Genomic DNA, 21,887 nt, shown 5'->3' on the forward strand with positions numbered 1-21,887 from the left:
GCGGAAATATGAGCATATCTCGCCAATCCTTCTGTCACTTTATTGCCTTTCTATTCACCTCCGTATTGAATACAAACTCTGTTTGCTCACTCATCAGTGTATTCATGGAAATGCTCCACAATATCTTAAGGAACTCCTTATATTACAATCTTCTACAAGAAACCTCGGTTTTGCAAATACCTACTGCCTTTGCTCCCCAAACTTCGTACAATGGGTGACCGAGCCTTTGCAGTCGCTGCTTCACGGCTCTGAAATGCTCTACCAGAGAACTTGAGAGCACAGCAGATAGTGGGCTGTTTTAGAAAACAGCTAAAGACTTTTTTAATTAGGAAAGCATATTAACAAGAATTCCACTATTTATTGTTTTATCTTTGTTAAATATTTATATGTAGCACTTTGAGATTTACTACTAATGTAAAGTGCCTTATAAATAAAATGAATTATTTTTATTATATTTGTCTATGCCTGTATTCACTCCAAGTCCCACTGTACTGATACAGCTGATGCTAGGTGATCTGCCATTCCACACAGTTCGAAAATAATCTAGATATTTAACCATCTTTTTTTTTTTTTTTATAGTCTTATCAGGATCATTTTTTGTATATTAAAAAGAGTAGCTGCCCCAGCACTGAACCGCAGTGGACACTTAATTCTAAAAGGTTCATCTAACTGTAATATTTTGCTTCCTGTGTTTGAGCAAATTTTACCACCATCCCGAAACAGTGCCCACTTGTTTGACCACTGGCCTCTCATGTGATGTCTTGTCTAAAGCTTTCTGAAAATCAAGATAAATAATATTACATGCACCTCTCTTGTTATATGCTTTTGTTATTTCCTCATAGAATTCTGCCATATTGGTGAAACACAACCTCCTTGTCTAAACCCAACTTCCGCCATTAATTTATCCATGATGTATGCTAAACTTACTTGACCATAGTTACTTGGATTAGTGTGATTATCTTTTTATATAATGAGATAACATTTGCTAGATTTGCGTCTTTAGGAATTTTCTGAGAGTGTAATAATTTTTAAAAAATATGAATCTTTTTAGTTCAGATACTGTTAATATAAGCGAGGCAACGCTTCATGTTAGTCCCCATCAGCTAGAATACCTGGAATAGACAAACACCTCATTAGTTCAGATACAGGGGATACAGAAGAGAAAACACTTTACAGTAAGTTACATCTCCTTGGCGAGTGGCAATGCATCATACAGTACGTCCTGCTAGTTCAAGTATAGGAAAAAATTAAAGAGGACATGCTAAATAACTAAATAACTGAGCCATCAGTTATTGGTCGATAGTGACTTGCCTGCTGGGAGGAATGAGGCTGGTAGTAGACTTCAGTTTGCAAAGCAACTTTGAACGCAGTTATCCTGCTTGGTCCGACTCGTTCTGCCAGCTGTGTTACATGCCTCTGGCAGACAGTGCAAATAAAACACCATTGACGCAAATGAGAGCTTTCTAAGAAGGGTGCGTCTTCAGAGCTCACTTCAGAGATCCTAGGTGCATTTAAATGTGAAATTTTAAGTTTCTTCAAACAGTGTCTAGTCAGAAATCTGTATTGTGTAGACTGAGATTGGGTGTGTACAGATTGAGTTAAGTAAGCTCTGCCATCTGAGCCGCCGTAAAGGCCTGGAAGCGCAGCAAAGTGCCCATGGGCACCAGAAACCCTAGTAAATACACCTTTATTTTATATTGTGTCTTTCATGAGCAGAAGATTTTGGTTTAAAAAGCCAGAAAAACGTTTCTGTTGCCATGACCCATCTGCTGTAGGTGCCACTTGAATCCTGTAGGGTTGCAGTTGTTCGATAGAAGAGATGGGCTTTGTTCCCTGACCAGCGCTTTGTTAACCCATATGGTATAATGGGGCAGATTGCATGAATCAGGCTGTGCCACCTTGCTCTTTGGGTGCAGAGGAGAAGGAGGAGAAACAGACACTTGCACTTCCTTAGGCCATGTCTACATTGCCATATTTTCATTTAAACTCATATGATCTCCATCCGTACAAGGATTTTCACATGGTTTACAAAAGTACAACATTGTAAATTTGTCCAAACTTAAATGACCAAAAACACATATGATGCAGACATCGGCCTGTGCTGGACATGTGCGTGTCCAGTGGAAGAATCCTTGAGTGGACAGTAATGCCACCATCCATGGGATATATCGCAAAATTATAACGACTAGTAAATTATTTTTCTTTCTACATGCATATGCAGAATTCAAATTGCACAAAACACAATTTGACTGCATACAACTAAGCTATATAACACGTACCATGGGATACATCTTTTCTATGTCTGCTGAGTTGAAATACGGTTTTCTTCCACAAAGTGTAACAAATCAGGTCATGAGATATTGTAATGAGCAGTATCCAATCAGAGAAGGGACGGATATAATAGTAAGCATGAACCATTTTCAAAAATATGCGTTTTCAACTAGGTACATTGCAATGCTGAGCTGGCATTTTCAGAAGTATGCAGCTCTCAAAAAGTTTTCAAAAGTCTCTGTTTTCAGGGGTTGAAAATGTCAAGGTAAACTGAGCGAAAGGTGGAAACATAGACTAATGTCTTGTCTGAGCTGTTAAATGAAAAAGTAGTAGTGTGGAATGGGCTTTAGTATTAAAATGCTGAGATTAGAATGGTTATACAGTGAGGACATGAACTAATAAGAAGAGTCTTTTATGACTGACCCTCAGTGTCCCTGGTGCCCCCAACTGACCACACAATTACTAAGACTGTAGTGTGCTTCATGTGTCCTGAGTGCTAAGCCATCATTAAAATTGGCTACAATTACTGACCTCTTGGTTGATGCCACCTCCTGCAAGTGCCAAGCCTCTTTTGTGCCTGACCAGCCTTGACTACACAGCATCTGTTGTGTCTTATTGGCCCTGCATGCTGTTCCCTGGTTACTGGAGCTCTGGTGTGCTTGACTGGATGTGAATGCTAAGGTCGCAGTGTGCCTAAATGGCTGTAAGTATAAAGCTCTTGTCAGTGTGGTCTGTAACTGCTAAATTCCTAATATGCTCGACCAGCCTACATTATTGAGTCCTGATTACTAGAACTTTAGTGTATCTGACTGGGCCTGAGGGATAAGCCCTTGTTGTTCCCATCTTGCCCTAAGTGCTGAGCCAATGATACGTCTGCCTGTGCATCTTCTTCAGATATCTGCTGTCCGACCAGCCATCTTGGATGTTTCTTAAAGACATAACTTGCTGCTTAACAAAGCTGTCTCTGGTTTGTACATGTTTCTGATGAGCTTGATTTTTGATCCCTAATTGTAGTGAGCTTCCTGTTTTTGTGCTCATGTATCTTCCTTTGGAAAGACTGAGACTTGGCTGGCTCAGCTGGATTCCACCTTGACACATCTGCTCACATGCTTGCCTGTTTCCTGTTTCCTTGATTGTGTGTTAGGGGCTGAGGTAGGGAGGTGTTGGTGGTGTTTAGGCTCCACACATCAGCTTACATAATGTCTGCGCCTTGTTGGCCCACGATAGTTATTCTGTACTAGAAGATTCTGTCATGCTAGACCTCATTAAAGGCCGTCACCCGTGAGACATGGTGCATGAGTCTGATAAACTCGGAGAGTACTGATTAGAAATAAAGGCTCCTCAGCAGTCTCAAGTGAGCCTTCGTGAATGTATACTGCAGCATACTTTTCTTGCCCAGTTTGCATATGCTGATGACATGCTGGTGTAACTGGAGGAAATTTTGTTGTCTCCTGTGATCGGGGTGGCGGTGTGATCTCAAAATTGAAGCAACAACAAAGGTGAAGGCGGCAATCAGAAGGTTCTGGGAGTGCTTCTTTCCTCCAAATGTTTTAAATGCCATTCTTTCTTTTTTCCAGAAGCTACCCTTTAACTGTAGCTTCCTCCCTGGAATCTTTCTTTCTTTACATTCACATCCTTTTTCCATTTTATTCCTCTGAGCCTCAATATCCTGCCAGCCTTGGTCACCACAGAAATTGCCTTTCTGTTGCATTCCATAAATTCTGCTGTGACCAAGGCCAGATGTGTATACTTCACATGGAGCAGAGTGGTTTCTGGGTAGTACTTTCTTTAATTTCCATCCATAAAAAAAACAAAAACATTAAATCTGTCATGAGGGGGACTTGTATACATGAGGGAGAAATGCGTCTTCTAGAACAAAGGATCCTTTATTCAATTTGCTTGTCCAACATGTAAACCATTGGTAAGAAATCAAGGTTATGATTGTACCCATTGTGTAAGGTGTTATAGATCTATTGACAAATGGCATTTGATTACTAATTTAGAGTGCCGGCACGCTGCTTGGCTTTTGAGGTTTTGCCTAACTGCAGCAGCCTTGGGGCTTGATTTTTGAATTTTCCTTATAACAAGTAGACATGAGGAAAATATTACTTAAATTTTGTAATGACATAGGAGCACCAGGACTAACATAAACACAGTGAGGCCAAGTGAGGCACGCATATGTTAGCAACTAAAGGGTAGGAATTACATTGTATGGACCAAAAACAAAAATATGCATTTGCTGAACTTAAAGCTGGGCAATATGGCCTTAAAATAAAATCTCAGATTTTTTCACCAGAAACCAATTTATGATTTTATTGGATTTATTAAAAGAAAAAGCATTTATTATTCAAATATGTTGTATTTTCATTTTTTACGTTTTGTTTGAGTAGCCATATCACACACAACCTCTGAATCCTGCTCTGTGGCTGCCCACAGCTTGTAGTTGATCATAAAGTGTAAACCCAAGTTAAAAAATAAAACATTCACAATTGGAAAATAGCAAAATCAAATGTGAGGTGCATTTAATGTCCTTTCAAGATTTTTACAGTTTTTTGCAGTCTATACAAGCATCTCTACTGTATCTGGCTTGAGACATGCCCTGTTGTATTAGGGTGGGACACAAACCAACGCAAACAGTTGATATTTGTAGAATTGTTTCTCCACAAGGCTGATTTTTTTTTGTGTCCATTAGGGATAGCTTACGTATTTGTTAAATTTCAGCCTGATTGTGTAACATTTAGAAGTGACTCCATTCTGAACATTTTATTTGTACTGCTACTATGTACATACACTTCTGTGGGGGTTATTAACTGGCTAAGTGATTGGTAAACAATAAAAGAAATGAAAGGGAGAAGATTCAAGTACTAAGGTGGATTTTCAAGAACATTCTAGTATTAAGTAGAAGTTTCTGCTTTAGACCTTTATGATGACAGAGTCTCAGCAGAAACAAAGAAAAACATGAGGCAAAGCCTGCAGCGGGCACCGTTACGAGACAATCCTCAACATCGTTGGGCGAAGAAATAAATCTGAACAGCTGAAGTTGAAGGATCTGGTAACAGAAAGAACAACATCCTTTGAAAGCATTATGAATAAAGGCAAAAAAAGTTCTTGGACGTTTCTAAAGAAACCACCAGAACAGTGGACTGATGATCAAATATTCAAGTATAATGATAATGAGCGACACAGCTGAAAGAGGAATAAGTCTCATCGATAAGTCAAAGGATACACTGACAAAGGATGAGGAAGAGAACCAGTCACAAACCATCTCAAGAATTTTCCAACTCCATCAAAGACAGTTGCTAGTGTTGTTGTCCTATAAGTGCAGAAAGGTTGTCGGCTGTTCAGTCCAGTTGACATAAAAAGTGCCAAATGGAATGACCTCTAAATGTTTATTTTCATTACAGTTGTGTGTGTTTGTTATAAGAATTAAACTAGCCTTGTGGGCAGCTTGAATCTGTTGGTTTTTGTTTTTTTTTTTTGGACCACCCTTCTGCCATCTGTAGAATTTTACAGTGCTCCCCACCAACACTCTAAAGACCCTTTCTGATTGGACACTTGTAGCAGCGACAAACAGATATTTCTTGGCCAGATTACTGACCTTTAGGACGTTTCTTTCATGGCACCTCCACCACTGAAGTGGATCAGTGCTTGGATCTGGGAAAATGATGCTGCTATTGCTACCTCCTTTTTACCAGCTGTTTTGGGTTTGCTACTAGATTGATCAACTCTCTCACAGAGCTGCAGACTTCTCCCATTTGGCTGCGTGCCTCTGTCTGAGATGCTGGAATAAGTTTCTCGTGCTACCTTTACAGTAGTTAGCTCAGAATATAACGGACAGTGGTTTGATCAACATCGAACTTTCCATAACCAAATCATTTCAGAATGGCTGAGGAGATGTTGCTAGTTTTAGACATGAGATCCTCACTTGTTTATGCAGTGGTGCTGCCATCTCACTACTGTGTATGTGTTAGGAGACAGGGCGGTTTAAACAGAGACCACCTCGTCCAGTGTTCTGTGGCTACCCAGGTTACATTGAGTCTACAATTTCTTTTTTGCACCTCTCCCTAAACCACAAATTTGAATTAATCAATAAAATTGATGTATTATTCAGCTCTAGCTGAACCCACAACTAGAGGAAAGACTCCAGCAGCAGCATCTATAGCCAGTCATAGCATGGTATGCAAATGGAGTCACCCATTTTAATTTATATCAGGCCAGATTAGAGTCTACAGTTACCTAGTCTGTAATCCTTTGAGGGAGGTGTGAGGAAACTGGTATAACTCAAAAAACCCACGTGATCACAATTAGGGTTAGTAAACTCCACGCTGACGGCAACTAGACCAGGTATTGAACCTGGGTCTCTATATGTGAGGCAGCTTCACTCCTGGTTATACTTTCACCACCCAACCCCCATCAGTATTTCCTATTCATAGTGGCGAGGAGTCCACACATATCTCATCAACAGTAGATGTAGAAAGGGGAAAGCCATGGAAAGGTTGAAGTGTTGGTACATGCAACCACACTCCTACAATTTTTAGAGTCACTGATTAACCTTATGGACACATGTTTCACATGTACTAAAGCAGTGAAAGGCAACCTTTTTCTAGTTGCGGCGCACTAAGTCCAAAAATTTTCTTTCGCGGCGCACCTGAGGGACTACTCATAAATAAAGTCGTGATGACACAATCTATGGGCAATCGCCAATAAAAACAGCTAATTTTACAAGTTTGAAAGACATTTTATTAATAAAGGAATCAAAGGATAAATCTTAAATTTAATTAATGTGAACATTGTTCAGCACATATGAGATTGATGCGAGGATCTATTTTCAAAAGACAGACACTCATTTCCTTGTCGATCATTTGAAGTCTCTCGCGTTTCTTAGATTTCATTTCCGTAAGTGTTCCATTATCTGTTTTTCCAACATAAAATATATATTTTTTAAACATTATCTTTTTAATCAACCAAAACTTCAAAAGCACTTTTAAATATTTTACAAAAGTTTTCGCGGTGCCCCTAGAAAATTCCACGGCACACTGGTTGCCCAACAATGCACTAAAGGATCGAGCAGTACTTCAGTTGGGATTTGTACAATGGCACAACAACACTACCAACTGTATCATTGTGCTCCCCTCTGTCTATACAATTATAAACATATTAGACGACAGCTCTACAGTCTTTCCACAAGTCAAATGCTCACTCCCAAAACCCTAGCCCTTCTTCCATCCCAACAGTGAACCATCTTCTACTTGTTACCCTCTATAAGCTGCCTGACCTTTATCCAAAAATAATCTTATAATCCCCAGAGCTGAGCAACTTGTGGATACAGAAATGATACAAAAATTAGTAGTTAGACAAGGAATTAGTACTCTTCTGGAAACCATTTAGAATTCAGTCAGAAGAGAATGGCTCCTTGATGAGTCTCTGGGCAGCCTGTGTGGACCCAACAGTGGGTGAAAGAGAGTGGCCAATCTCCCCCATGGAATTTAGGAACCTTCCACTTATTCATATGGCTCCTCCATTTGCTTCTCTGCTTAGTGATCTTGAATTAGGGTTCTCTTAACATTACCAGATGGGTTGAATGTGTTATTCTTTCACTAAGGTGGCCTTTTCTCTAATGTATATCATGGAAAATTGTTAATGGGGTTAGTGAATAGAGTATGGATTTGATCCGTTTTCATGTATGCGACTCGCTTAGACTTGTGTCTGATTTGGCTCCACTGTCCAAAAGACCTAACATTACAGATGAACAAATTATGGGCCTCCAGTTTCATGCTGTGCAAAGGACAAAAAATAAGTGTGTGCAAGTGGCCTAAAGGTTTTTGTGCTGGCATCACACCATTTGCTGACCAGGGTTTTTCTTTTTGCAGATATGCTGCCTCTTGTTCCTGTGCCTTTATATCCTGTCGTACACTATCATCACTCGATTTAAGAAGAATGCCGATTTCTCCTACGGTAAGTATCTCCATGCTAATTTCCTTTTGCTGTCTTCTCTGCGAGAGGCATTGTACAAGGGTCGGTGGAACCATCTGTCAAAAGAGCTGTCTAACAAACAAGGTTGGATGGTTGGAGGATTGGCTGGGGTAGTGTGTCTAGTTCAGTGCTTCCCAAACTCGGTCCTGGGGACCCACTGTGGCTGCAGGTTTTTGTTCCAACCAGCTTCTTTTTTAATTGGACTCCTGAGCTAATTAAGTGAACTGTTATTTTCCAAGTTCTGTGTTTTGGGAACAATATAAAAATGAGAACACTAAGTTTGGTAAAAAAAAAAAAAAAATGAAAATGTACCAAACAGTTACAGTATATGGAAATAATGTTTTTTTTTCTTTTTAACAATATTTTCATCTTGATTTTCATTATACATTTCTAAGGTTTTATAATTAATTAATCCATTATTTACAAATTAGTGGGACTGACACTAAAGTAGTTGTAGCCTTTGTTGTTTCAGTGTTGTTTACCCAGGTGTCTGTTTTGCTTGTTTTTTAATTGTCATTAATAAGATACAACAAAGGGGGAAAACTGCACAGAAAAAGGGCAAAATATAATGAAGTCAACATAAGAGAGTTAAGTATTTAAATCTACAGCAAAAACAGAAATATTTCTAAGTGTCTTATAAATGTAAAAAACCATGCTGCAGTGCTTTTCTGAATATAGAATAAGAGAAAACAATTCCAGTTAATTAAATGAGATCAGTGTTATCAAGTGTGGTCACTGATTATGAATCTGGTTGAAACAAAAACCTGCAGCCACAGTGGGTCTCCAGGACTGAGTTTGGGAAGGACTGGTCTAGTTATAAGTGAGCAGTCTTTGCAGTTGTTCACTCCTGTGTAGAGCAGGTGTTGATTGCCACAAAAGGACTAAGCACTTGGTCTCAGTTCAGTGCCTGGATATTTTTTTAATTCAGACAATGAGTACTGTATTTAAAAAAAAAAAAAAAAAAAGCTGCTGATTGGGACAGTAGATTATTTAGCTGTAGCAATATATAGAATATTCAAAGGATAATGATCTTTGGCTCAAGATCTGTCACTGTTAAGAAGGAAAAAATCAGTTAGGAATGTATTAATAGATCGATTGATGATGTTTCTTTCCAATTACAAATTTAGAAACGGATATCACGGATACAAAGAAACGTAAGCTTTCGGTTCAGAAGTCCGTGATGAAAGTGGTCATATGGAAAAAAAATAAAAGTATGAGATGGCAGTGGCGTTTACAATGCAGTTTTAAGGACAAAAATTAAGCCTAGTTTTGACAATACTTCATCTAAATTTACAGTTAGAAATCAATGCCCAAATTCTGTCAGGAAAACAGCTTCCATAGATTCTGATTATTTCTAAACTGTAGCAGCTTTCAATCTACTATATGATGAAATGCATCAGTCTGTGTGTGTGGCCGGTCGTTTTGGGTTTGTCAGTTTCACTTGGGCTGCTGTGTTAAACATGACTGAGGTGGGAAGTGCTGTTCAAAGAAGGTTTAATTTCTTTTATCTTTACAAAAAATAGCATTTCAGTGACAACAAAGCAAACAATATTCCAAGTGATGCTGGGTATACTACTAATGTGGCATAACCCAAGTTTCCCTCAAAGATGGGAATATAAAGCTGATGGGAGGTGAACAATGCACCTCAGAATAACAGTCTGGGAAGCAGGCTTTATGGGAATGAGGCTGAGAGAGGAATTGTCAGCCAAGACATGTTGAGACACACAAGGATAACAAGAAATTATATGACGAGCGCTTATGGTACACACAAGGCAAGAAATATCAAATGTAAAATATCTTCTTCTTTATTCTATTACCTGTCTTTGACATAGTTAAGTAGCTAGTTATTCTACAATATTTAACTTAATCCAACACTTTGGTACTTCACACTCATCTGTGCTGCAAGACTCTCAAAGGATTTGATTTGCTTTAGCCACCTCTGTTCTCATTTAACTGTCTATTGGCTAAACCTCTAGTTCATTCATTGTCCTTCAAAACTAGCAATAAATAAATCACTTTGTTCCTTTTCTAAAGTAATGTGTAAGTTAATTATTTTTGTTCTTCTTGTCAAGTTGTCTTTGAGCTTTGAAATATGAGCTTTTCCAGCCGTAGGTGCCGTGATCTTCAGCTGGATTTTAGTCACATGCTTCTCCTACTTGACTTTATTAAACAACTGTAACATCAGGTCAATATATCTGATTCTGCACTAATGGAGTATATTGATAAAGAGGATTAGACAGAATATATGAGTTGGTGGGGTTGAATGGGTTGTGGGAAATGCATATCAACATCATCAAACCCTAGGAACTGGTTAGTGACCGTCGCCATACCAAAGAGCCTGTATGTCCAATCACTATTCAGGGAGTGGATGTATGGGTGGTGCACTCCTACAAGTTCTTGGGGGAGCCACATAAATGACAGGTTGGGCTGGTCTCATAACACATTGAAACTAAATAAGAAAGGGCAGAGCAGGCTCTACTTTCTCTGGAGACTGAATTCCTTTAATGTGTGAAGTGACATCCTTCACTTCTTCTTGAACTCTGTGATGTTCTGTGTGCAGTCGTCTGTGCTATGGTGTCCTGGGCTGGTAACATCATTTCAAGAGAGTCCTACCAAAGCAACAAGCGAATTCAATGGGCAGGCTCAGTTATGGGACACACTTTGGACCCCCTGGAGTTAGTAGGGGAGAAGAGAATAAAGGCAAACCTGGTGGCCTTTAAGAACAATGTTGCGCATCCTCCCTTCGAAAGACTAGCAATTAAGTACTTTCAGCTAATGAATTATTTGATTGAATAAAGAAACTCCATTATACCTACAGCAAAACATCTTTATAATGTCTCACCGTGACTGCTCTCTTTCTCTTTAGTAAATCTGGTGTTTGAGGGGAATGGTGTTTATTTATTTATTTATTTATTTATTGAGTTTCTGTAAAGAGGTAAATTTCTCCTTTGGGGCAAACAGTTCTTACTCTCTATCGATTGATCGATGGATGCCAAGAGAAGCAAGTTGTACTGCAAATATTAGCCAGATTATTAGAGAAGCAGCACATCAGTAGTGTCCTCTTATAAGTAAATGAGTGTTCCCTCCACTATATTAAATGAAAGTGGCATTTTCCTCATATTCTCTGTGGTCTTCAGTGTCAATGTATGTGCCATACCATGCTTCATTTTGTAGGATGCCACAACACGTGACATTGTTTGCCTCTGGAGGACTTTCTGATCACAGCTAATTGTTTTCGACAAGTCTGTTAATTGTGGTGCCAGGGTGAATGGCAAGTTGTGTTCTGCTATAAAGCCAAGTAGCATGCCCTATAATTAATAAAAAAGAAAGACAAATAACTTGTTGATCTCAATAATGTCTTAATTACTTTGTGATATATGTACATTAAAAGGCTACACTGTAGTTTAATAATTTCTTCATAAAGTCACTTGCTACATTTGCAGTGAGCTTCTAGTTTAAAGAGTATCCATTTTGTAAGTTCCATAGTTTTTTTATGATATGAATGGTTAACGTCTTTTGCAATGTTAAAGCCATTCAAAATGCAATCTAAGCATGCTAATCATAGGTAATGTTACTCCGTGGTGATTATTGACAAGCACAAAATGAGAATAAAGCATTGTGCATTATTTTAATGAATGATGAAATAATTACACTAATTGCAGGTAATCGCACAATTCTCTTTGATACCTACTGGTTTTTCCCCTCAGTCATCTATAGCAATCGATGGTCTAGTTACCAAATCAGATTGTTAAACTAGGCGGTGTTGCATTGTTGGTGGCTGAAAAAGCCACAGACGAAATGTATTGTATGTAACAAATTTTGTATTTTTCCTTGTGTAAACTTCAAAAGCCTTAAATCCCCTCAAGGTGTAATTGATGAACAGAATTTGCATGATAATTTTCCAGGGATATCCGCTTTATTTTGCAATAGTCACCCATGGTCAATTCAGTGTTCCTTTTCACTGAAACAGGTGTTTCCTGTCCAACCAGTCACGAATACATTTTTATATAACTATCAGTGTCATTTAATTTACACTTGTTTTTTTTTTTCTTTTTTCAGATTACTTTTACAGTCATTCTTGTATTAATTGAAGCTTACTATTGAATGTTTGCCTGGCCATTAACATATTAGACGACAGCTCTACAGTCTTTCCTCAAGTCAAATGCTCACTCCCAAAACCCTAGCCCATGTTCCATCCCAACAGTGAACCATCTTCTACTTGTTACCCTCTATAAGATGCCTGACCCTTATCCAAAAATAATCTCATAATCTCCAGACCTAAGCATACAGGAATGATACCAAAATTAGTAGTTAGGCAAGGAATAAGTACTGTGCTGGAAACCATTGAGAATTCCTTCAAAAGAGAATGGCTCCTTGATGAGTCTCTGGGCAGCCTGATTGGTCAATCATTTTGTATGTGGTGATTTACAATCAACCATTAAAGGCCATCCTCACTCAAGCCATACGTGTTCACACAGATCTACAGTAAGTGACTCTGGCAAATGATGCCTTTAGACCTGGGACGAACACAAAGCTGTGCATCTACAGAACTATTTTGTCTCATTAGAAATACAAAAATTAGCAGTGGAGAAAACATTGCACGGGAGACAGAAAAGCAGCAATAGAACATTCAGTAAGTAAAGATCCTCGGCTTGAGATTACTGACTTGTGTTCTGAAGTAACTTGTTAGGAACAAATATCAATTTATTGAAAGGTAGCAGTTATTTAAAATTCCTTAGTGCATGGAAAAAATATAAAAATAAATTTCACTGTAAAAATACTGAAGTTGTCAACACAATGTGAATAAAATCTCAGAGATGTTTACCTACCTCCCCTCAAGGTTTAGCATTATCAGTGAGAACTTCCAATGGGGAAAGGCTTCTAGCAAAACTGTGAAAGTATTCATAGTCTACAATCATTTCTGTTTAGTTAATACTTTCTAATAAATTCTGCAACAAAAACATGAGGACACATTTGGAAACTTGTTAAGGGTAGATGTCACACATTTTGTAAAGTTTTTCTTTTCTCAACGAACCACAGGTACCTGGAATAAATTACCAAGTAACTTTAGAGACCTTCAGATCTTGACTTGATGTTCTTTCAGGTAGGTAGGTAGGTAGGTAGATAGAACTTTATTTGCCCCCAGGGGTAAGTTTTGCTTTTCAAAAAAGCTCTTTAAATAAATACTTGGTCTAAACACACACCAGATCACTACGAAGCAAGAAATCAAAAAGAAAAAAAAAGTTGACTTGACTGTCAAGCGTTTCTTGACACCCTTCTGCAGAGTAATTTGTTGGCGGAAAGTCCTCAATGTTGGCATGTTAGAGGATGTGCAGCATTGTTCATAATGGCACTTACATTTGTTTTAATTCTCTTCCAGAATGTATCCCATAACTAAGATTGCCCTTTTAGTATCCTTGTTGATTCGGTGAGTCTCTCTTGAAGTGATGTTACCAGCCCAGCGCACCACAGTGTAGGAAATCACACTGGCCACTACAGAATTATAGAAGGTGTGAAGGATGTCACTTTTTGGACATGTAAATAAGATGGGTCGAGTTTGTTGGGTTGTTCTCATCAGTTTTTTTTTAATGTTCTAATTGATACTTTTCTTTGTGGTTTTTTTTTTATTTATGCGTTTAGCCTAAAATATTTAACCCTCACCCTCTTTATATTTTAGCACCCCCATCAGCTCAGTACACTTTTGTATTACAGTCAAACTTCAAGGTCGCTTCTTGTCACATGTGTTTTGGCCTTAATGCATTCATTTTATGCTTGCACCCCTTTGGGCAGAACCCCTAGCTACGAGACACACTGGCTTTTGATTTCAGTTTTCTTACTCTGCACCGCCTCATCAAGTTATTTCCTAAAACCCTATGTTGAACTCAAACGCATTACCGTTAGGCCTTTCCCAACACAGAACCTGTTTTGGCACTCAGTGGACACAAGTAAGTCAATTACATATGTCACTGGTTATTTATTATTTTTTCCCCTTAATGGGTTACTTTTTGATTTACACTTTCCAATTCAGGTGCCAGAAACTTGTAACTCTTCCATTTAGCAAACTACATCAGACTGTGGTGTTGGATAAAAGTTAGCAACTCAACACCCTCCATATTTTATTTGTTGTGTCACAGTTTCCAGGGAGCACCAGTGTAAATCTGTGAATGCTTTCAGCTTTGGGATGGCTGTTTTTGAGCCTATCTCTGCTGACCTGTCATCATTACGCGTTATATAACTGCTTTGATTACATCAGCATGCTGCACATTGGCATTCTAAGACTTAAGCTCCTGACTGCATTGTTTCCCAAAGTGGAGGGGCTGCGGGGGGTTTAGTGTGTTCTTGGCTTCAAGCACCTCTGGATCAGAACTCTTTGTTCTGTTATTTCTGGTACAACACCCTCCCCCCAGTGTACAGACCCGTTGTCGCTCTAACTTTAGCGCAGTCTTTCGTCAGCTGTTGTCTCTAGTGCTCTACTCTCCTGGCAGTTGAGTTGTGTCAGCATTTTCCTCAGGATTCTGCTTTACACCTGTTTTACTGGTTGATGTCGGCACAGTACTTTAACATTGGATGTCTTGGCTGGCTAATTCGTGGACTTCAAAGCTCTCTATTGAACTTCTTTTTCATTGACTGACTTTAATAGTATTTTCCTTCATGTTATGTCGGGTAATGAGGGGTGGCATGGTGGCCCAATTGTTTGTCTCACAGTTCCACAGTCCCCTGTTCAAATCCTTGCTAACTTGGCATGTTCATGTGGACAGTGGGTGCTGCCGTATACTGCAACATCTCAAGGACATGGAGGTTACGTACATTCTGCTCCAGTACTAGTAGATCAGATCATGAATGAATGAACAGGGAGACAAGTGGTTTCTTTAGCATTAGGAGGCATTTCAGATTTCTCTTTGCAGTGTCATATGTTTTCCTTGATCTGAATACAGCCTCATAGGAGTTGTCACCTTTTGCTTTTTGATTTCTACTTCAGCACTGATGACAGACTGAGCTTTGTCCTCAGCAGCCTTACAGGGAGACTTTCAGGGTATGTCTTGAGCTAGTGGGGCTTTAGGGTTTTCAGGTGGGATATAGGCGTGATTTTTAGCATTTATGTCTGGGTGCAAAAAGGCCTTGGGAGTTTGACCTGTGTTACAGGGGGCATATTCCTGGATGGTGATGTAGGGTGGCAGAATGGGACTATTTCCTACCAGTTGCAGAAGACTGCATTTGATGTACAATGTACTGTATGTGGAGTTTGCATTTTCTTTCTTTCTTTCTTTTATCCCAACACTTGTCTCCCAGGTACCCTATATTCATTTTTTTTTTTTTACTTCCAGATGTTTAATCCCATTCAAAGTCATATGAGACTATGAAGGCTCAATTGGGTGCCAGGGTCTACCTGACTCAGGTCAGGTTGGGAAGCATGCATTGGTACAGCACATTTCCTCACCCTCCAAAACAGCCCAGGATCTCAGTCGGCAACCCCCAGGCAGACATGTGGTCCAGTCCCACCCTCTGGAAATGACCATAAATCTACTGCAGCCAGGTGTTACTTGGGCGCTCCCTTGGCCTGGTTCAGCCACTTGGGTGCTCAACAATGAGGATTCTGTGAGCTGGATCACCCTCAGGGAATCGTGCCACATGGCCGTAGTGCCATAACTACACAACCTCACAATACAGGTATCGTACATCATCGGGACTCCGTGAGCAACCGCTCATTCAACATAAAGTCAAACCAGCGATACCCAAGGATTCTCTGAAGAGATACAGTACCGAAGGAGTCCAATCTTCATCTCAGGTCACTGGATAGCATCCATGTCTCACTATCATATAGCAAAACTGGAAGCACCGGGACTTTAAAGACTTGGATCTTTGTCCTTTGGCAAAGATATTGGGAGCTCCACACACTTTTCCAGCAACCTCATGACCCCCCATGCTCTCTCAATCCATCTACTGACTTCATAGGAAGAGTCACCAGACACATGAATGTCTCTGCCGAGATAATTAAACCTCTTGAAGTGGTTGACACTCTCCCCACAAACAGTCACACTGCTGATGGCTGTGCCCAAGACATCATTAAAGGCCTGGATCTCTGTTTTTATCCAGGACACTAACAAGCACAGACACTCAGACTCCTCACTTAGTCTTTTGAAGGCTCCTATCAGAGCTTCCACCAACTCCAGAAAGATCACAGCATCGTTGGCAAAGTCAAGATCAGTGAATCTTTCTTTACCAACAGATGCCCCAAAGCCAGCTGGACCCCGCAACACTGCCTAACACCCAGTCCATGCAAGCATTGAGCAGGGTAGGAGCAAGAACACACTGTGGACAAACATGAACCAACTGGGAAAAACACAGAGGTTCTGCCTCCACTCTACACAGCACTCACAGTACCAGTGTAGAGACTGGCCATGACATCCAACAACTTTGTGGGGATCCTGTGAAGTTTCAGGATGTCCCACAGGGCAGCTCAATCAAATGAGACAACCAGAGTACCCAGGGTAAAACCAAAATATAAGGAGAACCTGCAGTCTCCTTGAAGACTTTGACTAAGAGAGGGATTTAATACCAAGAGGACTAAAACTATGAGGCAGCAGTACTAGTCACTGCACCACTGTGGCACCACATGTTTCAGTTTTTATTGTACAGTACTTTACTGCTTTTATGAAATCTGTGTGATTAGGTCAGTGTGCTTCATTTGCTGATTTATTAATCACTATTCTTTTTTCTGTGTTTTTTAGATGACAGTGAAGATGCCACCGTCAACAGAATTGTGTAAGTTTTAATTTTTTGTTTCTGATCTACTTCATCTTGGCTTCACCCATAGTTAGGGGTTTCAGTCTTGTGGTGTTTAAAGTGGACTGTAAATTAGGGAGTTACTGGTACAAATCCTACTGCCAAGTTAGTTGCTCCTTTTATCCATGCATGCCATCCTAAGAATTTACCAGTTTCCATGCAGTTTCCATGGGCCTAAATTGGGTAAGATTGTCATGAATCTAATTATGGTTTAACAAAGCTATAAAAGTAAAAGACACCAGAATCCACAAAGGTACAAAGCTTAGAGACGTTACTGTAAGTGTCCTGGTCATAAGAGATTTATGTGTTTAAGTTAGCAGCTGATTGTTTTTAAGTTCAGAATTTATATTGTGTTTGGTTGTGCAAGATTAGCTAATGGTACCCTATCTGGAAATTGGATAAATCTGACTCAACGATGCTGCTTTCTTTCTGATTTTAAGTAGAACTTGTGCTAAAGTTTAAATGATGATTAATTTGGTTTTTACTTTAAGACCAGGGCTTGAGCTGTAGAGAGGCTCTTTTATACAACTGCCAGGGAGTCCTCTCCCTTGGATGATTATACTAATTTAGGGGCCCATGTGGACAGGCCAGTTGTACTCCATTTCTGGGGTTGGTAACCTGGCAATGCCCTTGCTTTGGTGTGCGAGAGTGACTTCTGGGTTTTATGGTGAGTGTGTTACTGCCCAGACTTTAATCATATAAATGTTAATTTGTGTAGGAAAAGGACTGTAATTTTAAAAAGTCTTTTATGTGCAGGTTCCCATCCTTTAATCCAGTAATTCTGACATGGCACACAAGAAAATTTTGTTGGATTTTTTTTTCCTTTTTTCCTTAAGATTTCTTCTGGTGTAGCAAGACATGCTCACTCCAGATTCCTCCACTTATGCTTGCACCCAGTTTTCTGAAACACGTTAACTTTGCACTTTGTGACGTGGCTGTTATGTTGGCAAAGTTCTTTTGGCATTCTGCGTGCTGTGTAACAATGTAGGTGCACTTTGGCCTGTAGCTGCTTTGTGGCTCTGCTTCATGCATACTTAAAATGGACTCATCAGCACAATGTTGGCAGTGGCCTTACAGGGAGGAGTAACTGGAGTGCCTGGCTGGCACTGTTTAAATTTTATTAGCTGGTGGACTGCAGTGCTGTGTACATAGTAAGAGTGACTCTGTGGCTTTATGTTGCATGTAAACACAGCTGAGCTGCATTTGCGGAAGACCCCACATAGATAGGCTCACAAACTTCTAGCAGTTCACTCGTGGCCTGTATGTCTGAACTTGTTTGTGTAGCTTCACAATGAAACCAAGGGATGAGGAGTGTGGTGTTGTTGCGAAGAAAATTGGACTTTAAACCTCAAAGCTGCTGGTTCAGCTCCTCCCTGTGATGCACTGTGTGACCCCTGAGCATGTAGCTTGTACTGCTGGTGCTCCATTTGCAGATAAAATATGAAAAAAATTGTGAGTGACTATTGATAATGTAAATTGCTTTAGATCAAGACATCAGCAAAATTAAATAATAAAAAAATGTACCTCCCCAGTGTGCATCACTTCAGTTATTTTCAGTCTGCAGGAGAACTCTACAGGGAGAAAAGAGATTTGCATTTTGTCTCCATTTTTAGTAGTGGACGACCCACAAATTCCAGTTTGCCAATGGATGAGTGAATATAAAATATTTTTGTTCATAAGAATGCATTAACATTCAGGCAATGTAAAGTTTTGTTTTTGTAACTTAAAACTTGATGCAAAATAAAATCGGGAGCAGCTGGCAGAACGTACTGGAGAAAGTAGGCAGCGAAATAAAATGCATTGTCAATTTTTACTATAGTTGGCATCTTTCATGGAGTAAACTTGCTAGCTCAATATTTATTTTACCCTTTTCATAGCATATCCCTATTAAAATATTGTCTAACCTAACTTAGTGTAGTTCATGGGTATGGCAGGCTGGAGTCTTTCGTAGCAGCATTGAGTACAACGCAGAAAATAATCTAAGACGGTGTACCAGTCTCTGTAGTCATCCTCTGTCAAGCTGTACATTATTTAACAATTTAAGCAGTCTTCATGTTTTTAACATATACTTGGGAATCTATAATGTCTTTAAGTCAGTCAGATTTTATATTTCATGTTTCAAACACCTTCTACAGCACATCTTCAGTTAATCTTACCATATATTGCAGCTTTCATAATACACAATGCACTTGTAATGATTTACCTTGTAAAAGGAGCTATATCAAATATACAGTGCATCCAGAATGTATTCACAGCGCATTACTTTACTTTACAGGCCATAAAAGAACATTTTATGTTAATTTATTAGGAATATGTTATGTAAGGCACTATATTCATGTAAATATACAGTGCATCCGGAAAGTATTCACAGCGCATCACTTCTTCCACATTTTCTTATGTTACAGCCTTATTCCAAAATGGATTAAATGAATTTTTTCCTCAGAATTCTGCACACAACACCCAATAATGACAACGTGAAAAAAGTTTACCTGAGGTTTTTGCAAATTTATTGAAAATAAAGAAACTGAGAAATCACATGTACATAAGTATTTACAGCCTTTGCTCAATACTTTGTTGATGCACATTTGGCAGTAATTACAGCCTCAAGTCTTTTTGAATATGATGCCACAAGCTTGGCACACCTATCCTTGGCCAGTTTCGCCCATTCCTCTTCAGTGTCCTGAAGGCACTCCTTTGATATCTTGGCTGTGTGCTTAGGGTCATTGTCCTGCTGAAAGATGAACCGTCGCCCCAGTCTGAGGTCAAGAGCGCTCTGGAGCAGGTTTTCATCCAGGATGTCTCTGTACATTGCTACAGTCATCTTTCCCTTTATCCTGACTAGTCTCCCAGTTCCTGCCGCTGAAAAACATCCCCACAGCATGATGCTGCCACCACCATGCTTCACTGTAGGGATGGTATTGGCCTGGTGATGAGCGGTGCCTGGTTTCCTCCAAATGTGACGCCTAGCATTCACACCAAAGAGTTCAATCTTTGTCTCATCAGACCAGAGAATTTTGTTTCTCATGGTCTGAGAGTCCTTCAGGTGCCTTTTGGCAAACTCCAGGAGGGCTGCCATGTGCCTTTTACTAATGAGTGGCTTCTGTGTGGCCACTCTACCATACAGGCCTGATTGGTGGATTGCTGCAGAGATGGTTGCCCTTCTGGAAGGTTCTCCTCTCTCCACAGAGGACCTCTGGAGCTCTGACAGAGTGACCATCAGGTTACCTCCTGGTCACCTCCCTGACTAAGGCCCTTCTCCCTCGATTGCTCAGTTTACATGGCCGACCAGCTCTAGGAAGAGTCCTAGTGGTTTCGAACTTCTTCCACTTATGGATGATGGAGGCCACTGTGCTCATTGGGACCTTCAAAGCAGCAGAAATTTTTCTGTAACCTTCCCCAGATTTGTGCCTCGAGACAATCCTGTCTCGGAAGTCTACAGACAATTCCTTTGACTTCATGCTTGGTTTGTGCTCTGACATGAACTGTCAACTGTGGGACCTTATATAGACAGGTGTGTGCCTTTCCAAATCATGTCATATCAACTGAATTTACCACAGGTGGACTCCAATTAAGCTGCAGAAACATCTCAAGGATGATCAGGGGAAACAGGAAGCACCTGAGCTCAATTTTGAGCTTCATGGCAAAGGCTGTGAATACTTATGTACATGTGCTTTCTCAATTTTTTTATTTTTAATAAATTTGCAAAAATCTTAAACTTTCTTCACGTTGTCATTATGGGGTATTGTGTGTAGAATTCTGAGGAAAAAATGAATTTAATCCATTTTGGAATAAGGCTGTAACATAACAAAGTGTTGAAAAAGTGATGCGCTGTAAATACTTTCCGGATGCACTGTATATTTACATGAATATAGTGCCTTACATAACATATTCCTAATAAATTAACATAAAATGTTCTTTTATGCCCTGTACTCCTTTGACCTTTAAAGTGTATAGGGTGGTCCAGATCTAATTATGCAATTTTCATTACGCTATAACTTATTAAGTTTACTACATAGAAAATTACCTGAAAAATCCCGGACCATCGAGAATTGTGAACTGGCTACATGAAGAATCGTCTTCGCGCCGAACTGAATCGTCCCCACATAAATCAAAGTCATCCAGATGATCTGGATCTGCATAATTAAATCTGAACCACCCTGTATAGTGCCTTTCACAGCAGGTTCTATTTCACACTTTGCAAAGTGACCCAATTACAATGCAAGATTATTCAAACCATTTTTTTATACAGTGTTTCCATTATGTTGGGGACAAAGACACATTTTCCTTGGTTTTCCTCTCTGCTCCACAGTATACAATTACAAGTCAAACAAGTTTGACATGATTAAAGTGCACATTGCAGATTTTCATTTAAGGGCATTTGCATACATTCTGGTCATGCCAACTAGAAATTATAATGATTCTTCCACATGAACCCCCCTATTTCAGGGCAGCATAATGTTTGGGACAGTTGGTGTGTTTTATTGCTTCATTAGTGCAAGTTAGGCTTGCTTCTACATATGGATTTCCTTTGGAGTCTGGAGTTGCCATTGTTCAACATAAGGACAAGATGTGTGCCATTGAAAGTCAAAGAAGCCATTATGAGGCTGAAACACAATAATAAAACCATTAGAGACACTGCTAAAAACTTAGGATGACCTAAATCAACTGTGTGGTGAGTTCACTTATCACAAAGGGAGTGGTAGGCCAAGGAAGACCTGCACTGCTGAGGACAAAAGAATTCTTACTATGGTAAAGAAAAAGCCCCAAACGACTGAATGACAGATCAGAAACAGTCTTCAGGAGGCAGGTGTGTGCGTGTGCGTGTGTGTGTGTGTGTGTCAGAGACGACTATCTGCATG

General features: G+C 39.6%; 1 protein-coding gene across 1 annotated transcript in view; it reads left to right on the plus strand.

Annotated features, from left to right (window-relative positions):
* The window catches only part of lmbr1l (limb development membrane protein 1-like), a 57,410-nt gene that overhangs the window by 10,095 nt on the left and 25,428 nt on the right, over window positions 1–21,887 (plus strand). Inside the window, exons 2-3 of the mRNA XM_039747255.1 lie at window positions 8,142–8,226; window positions 16,974–17,007. Coding sequence (XP_039603189.1) covers window positions 8,142–8,226; window positions 16,974–17,007 — 119 coding nt within the window. The remainder of the gene's footprint in view (window positions 1–8,141; window positions 8,227–16,973; window positions 17,008–21,887) is intronic.

This window comes from Polypterus senegalus, chromosome 3 (assembly GCF_016835505.1).
Source record: "Polypterus senegalus isolate Bchr_013 chromosome 3, ASM1683550v1, whole genome shotgun sequence".
In the NCBI taxonomy this organism is placed as follows: Eukaryota; Metazoa; Chordata; class Cladistia; order Polypteriformes; family Polypteridae; genus Polypterus; species Polypterus senegalus.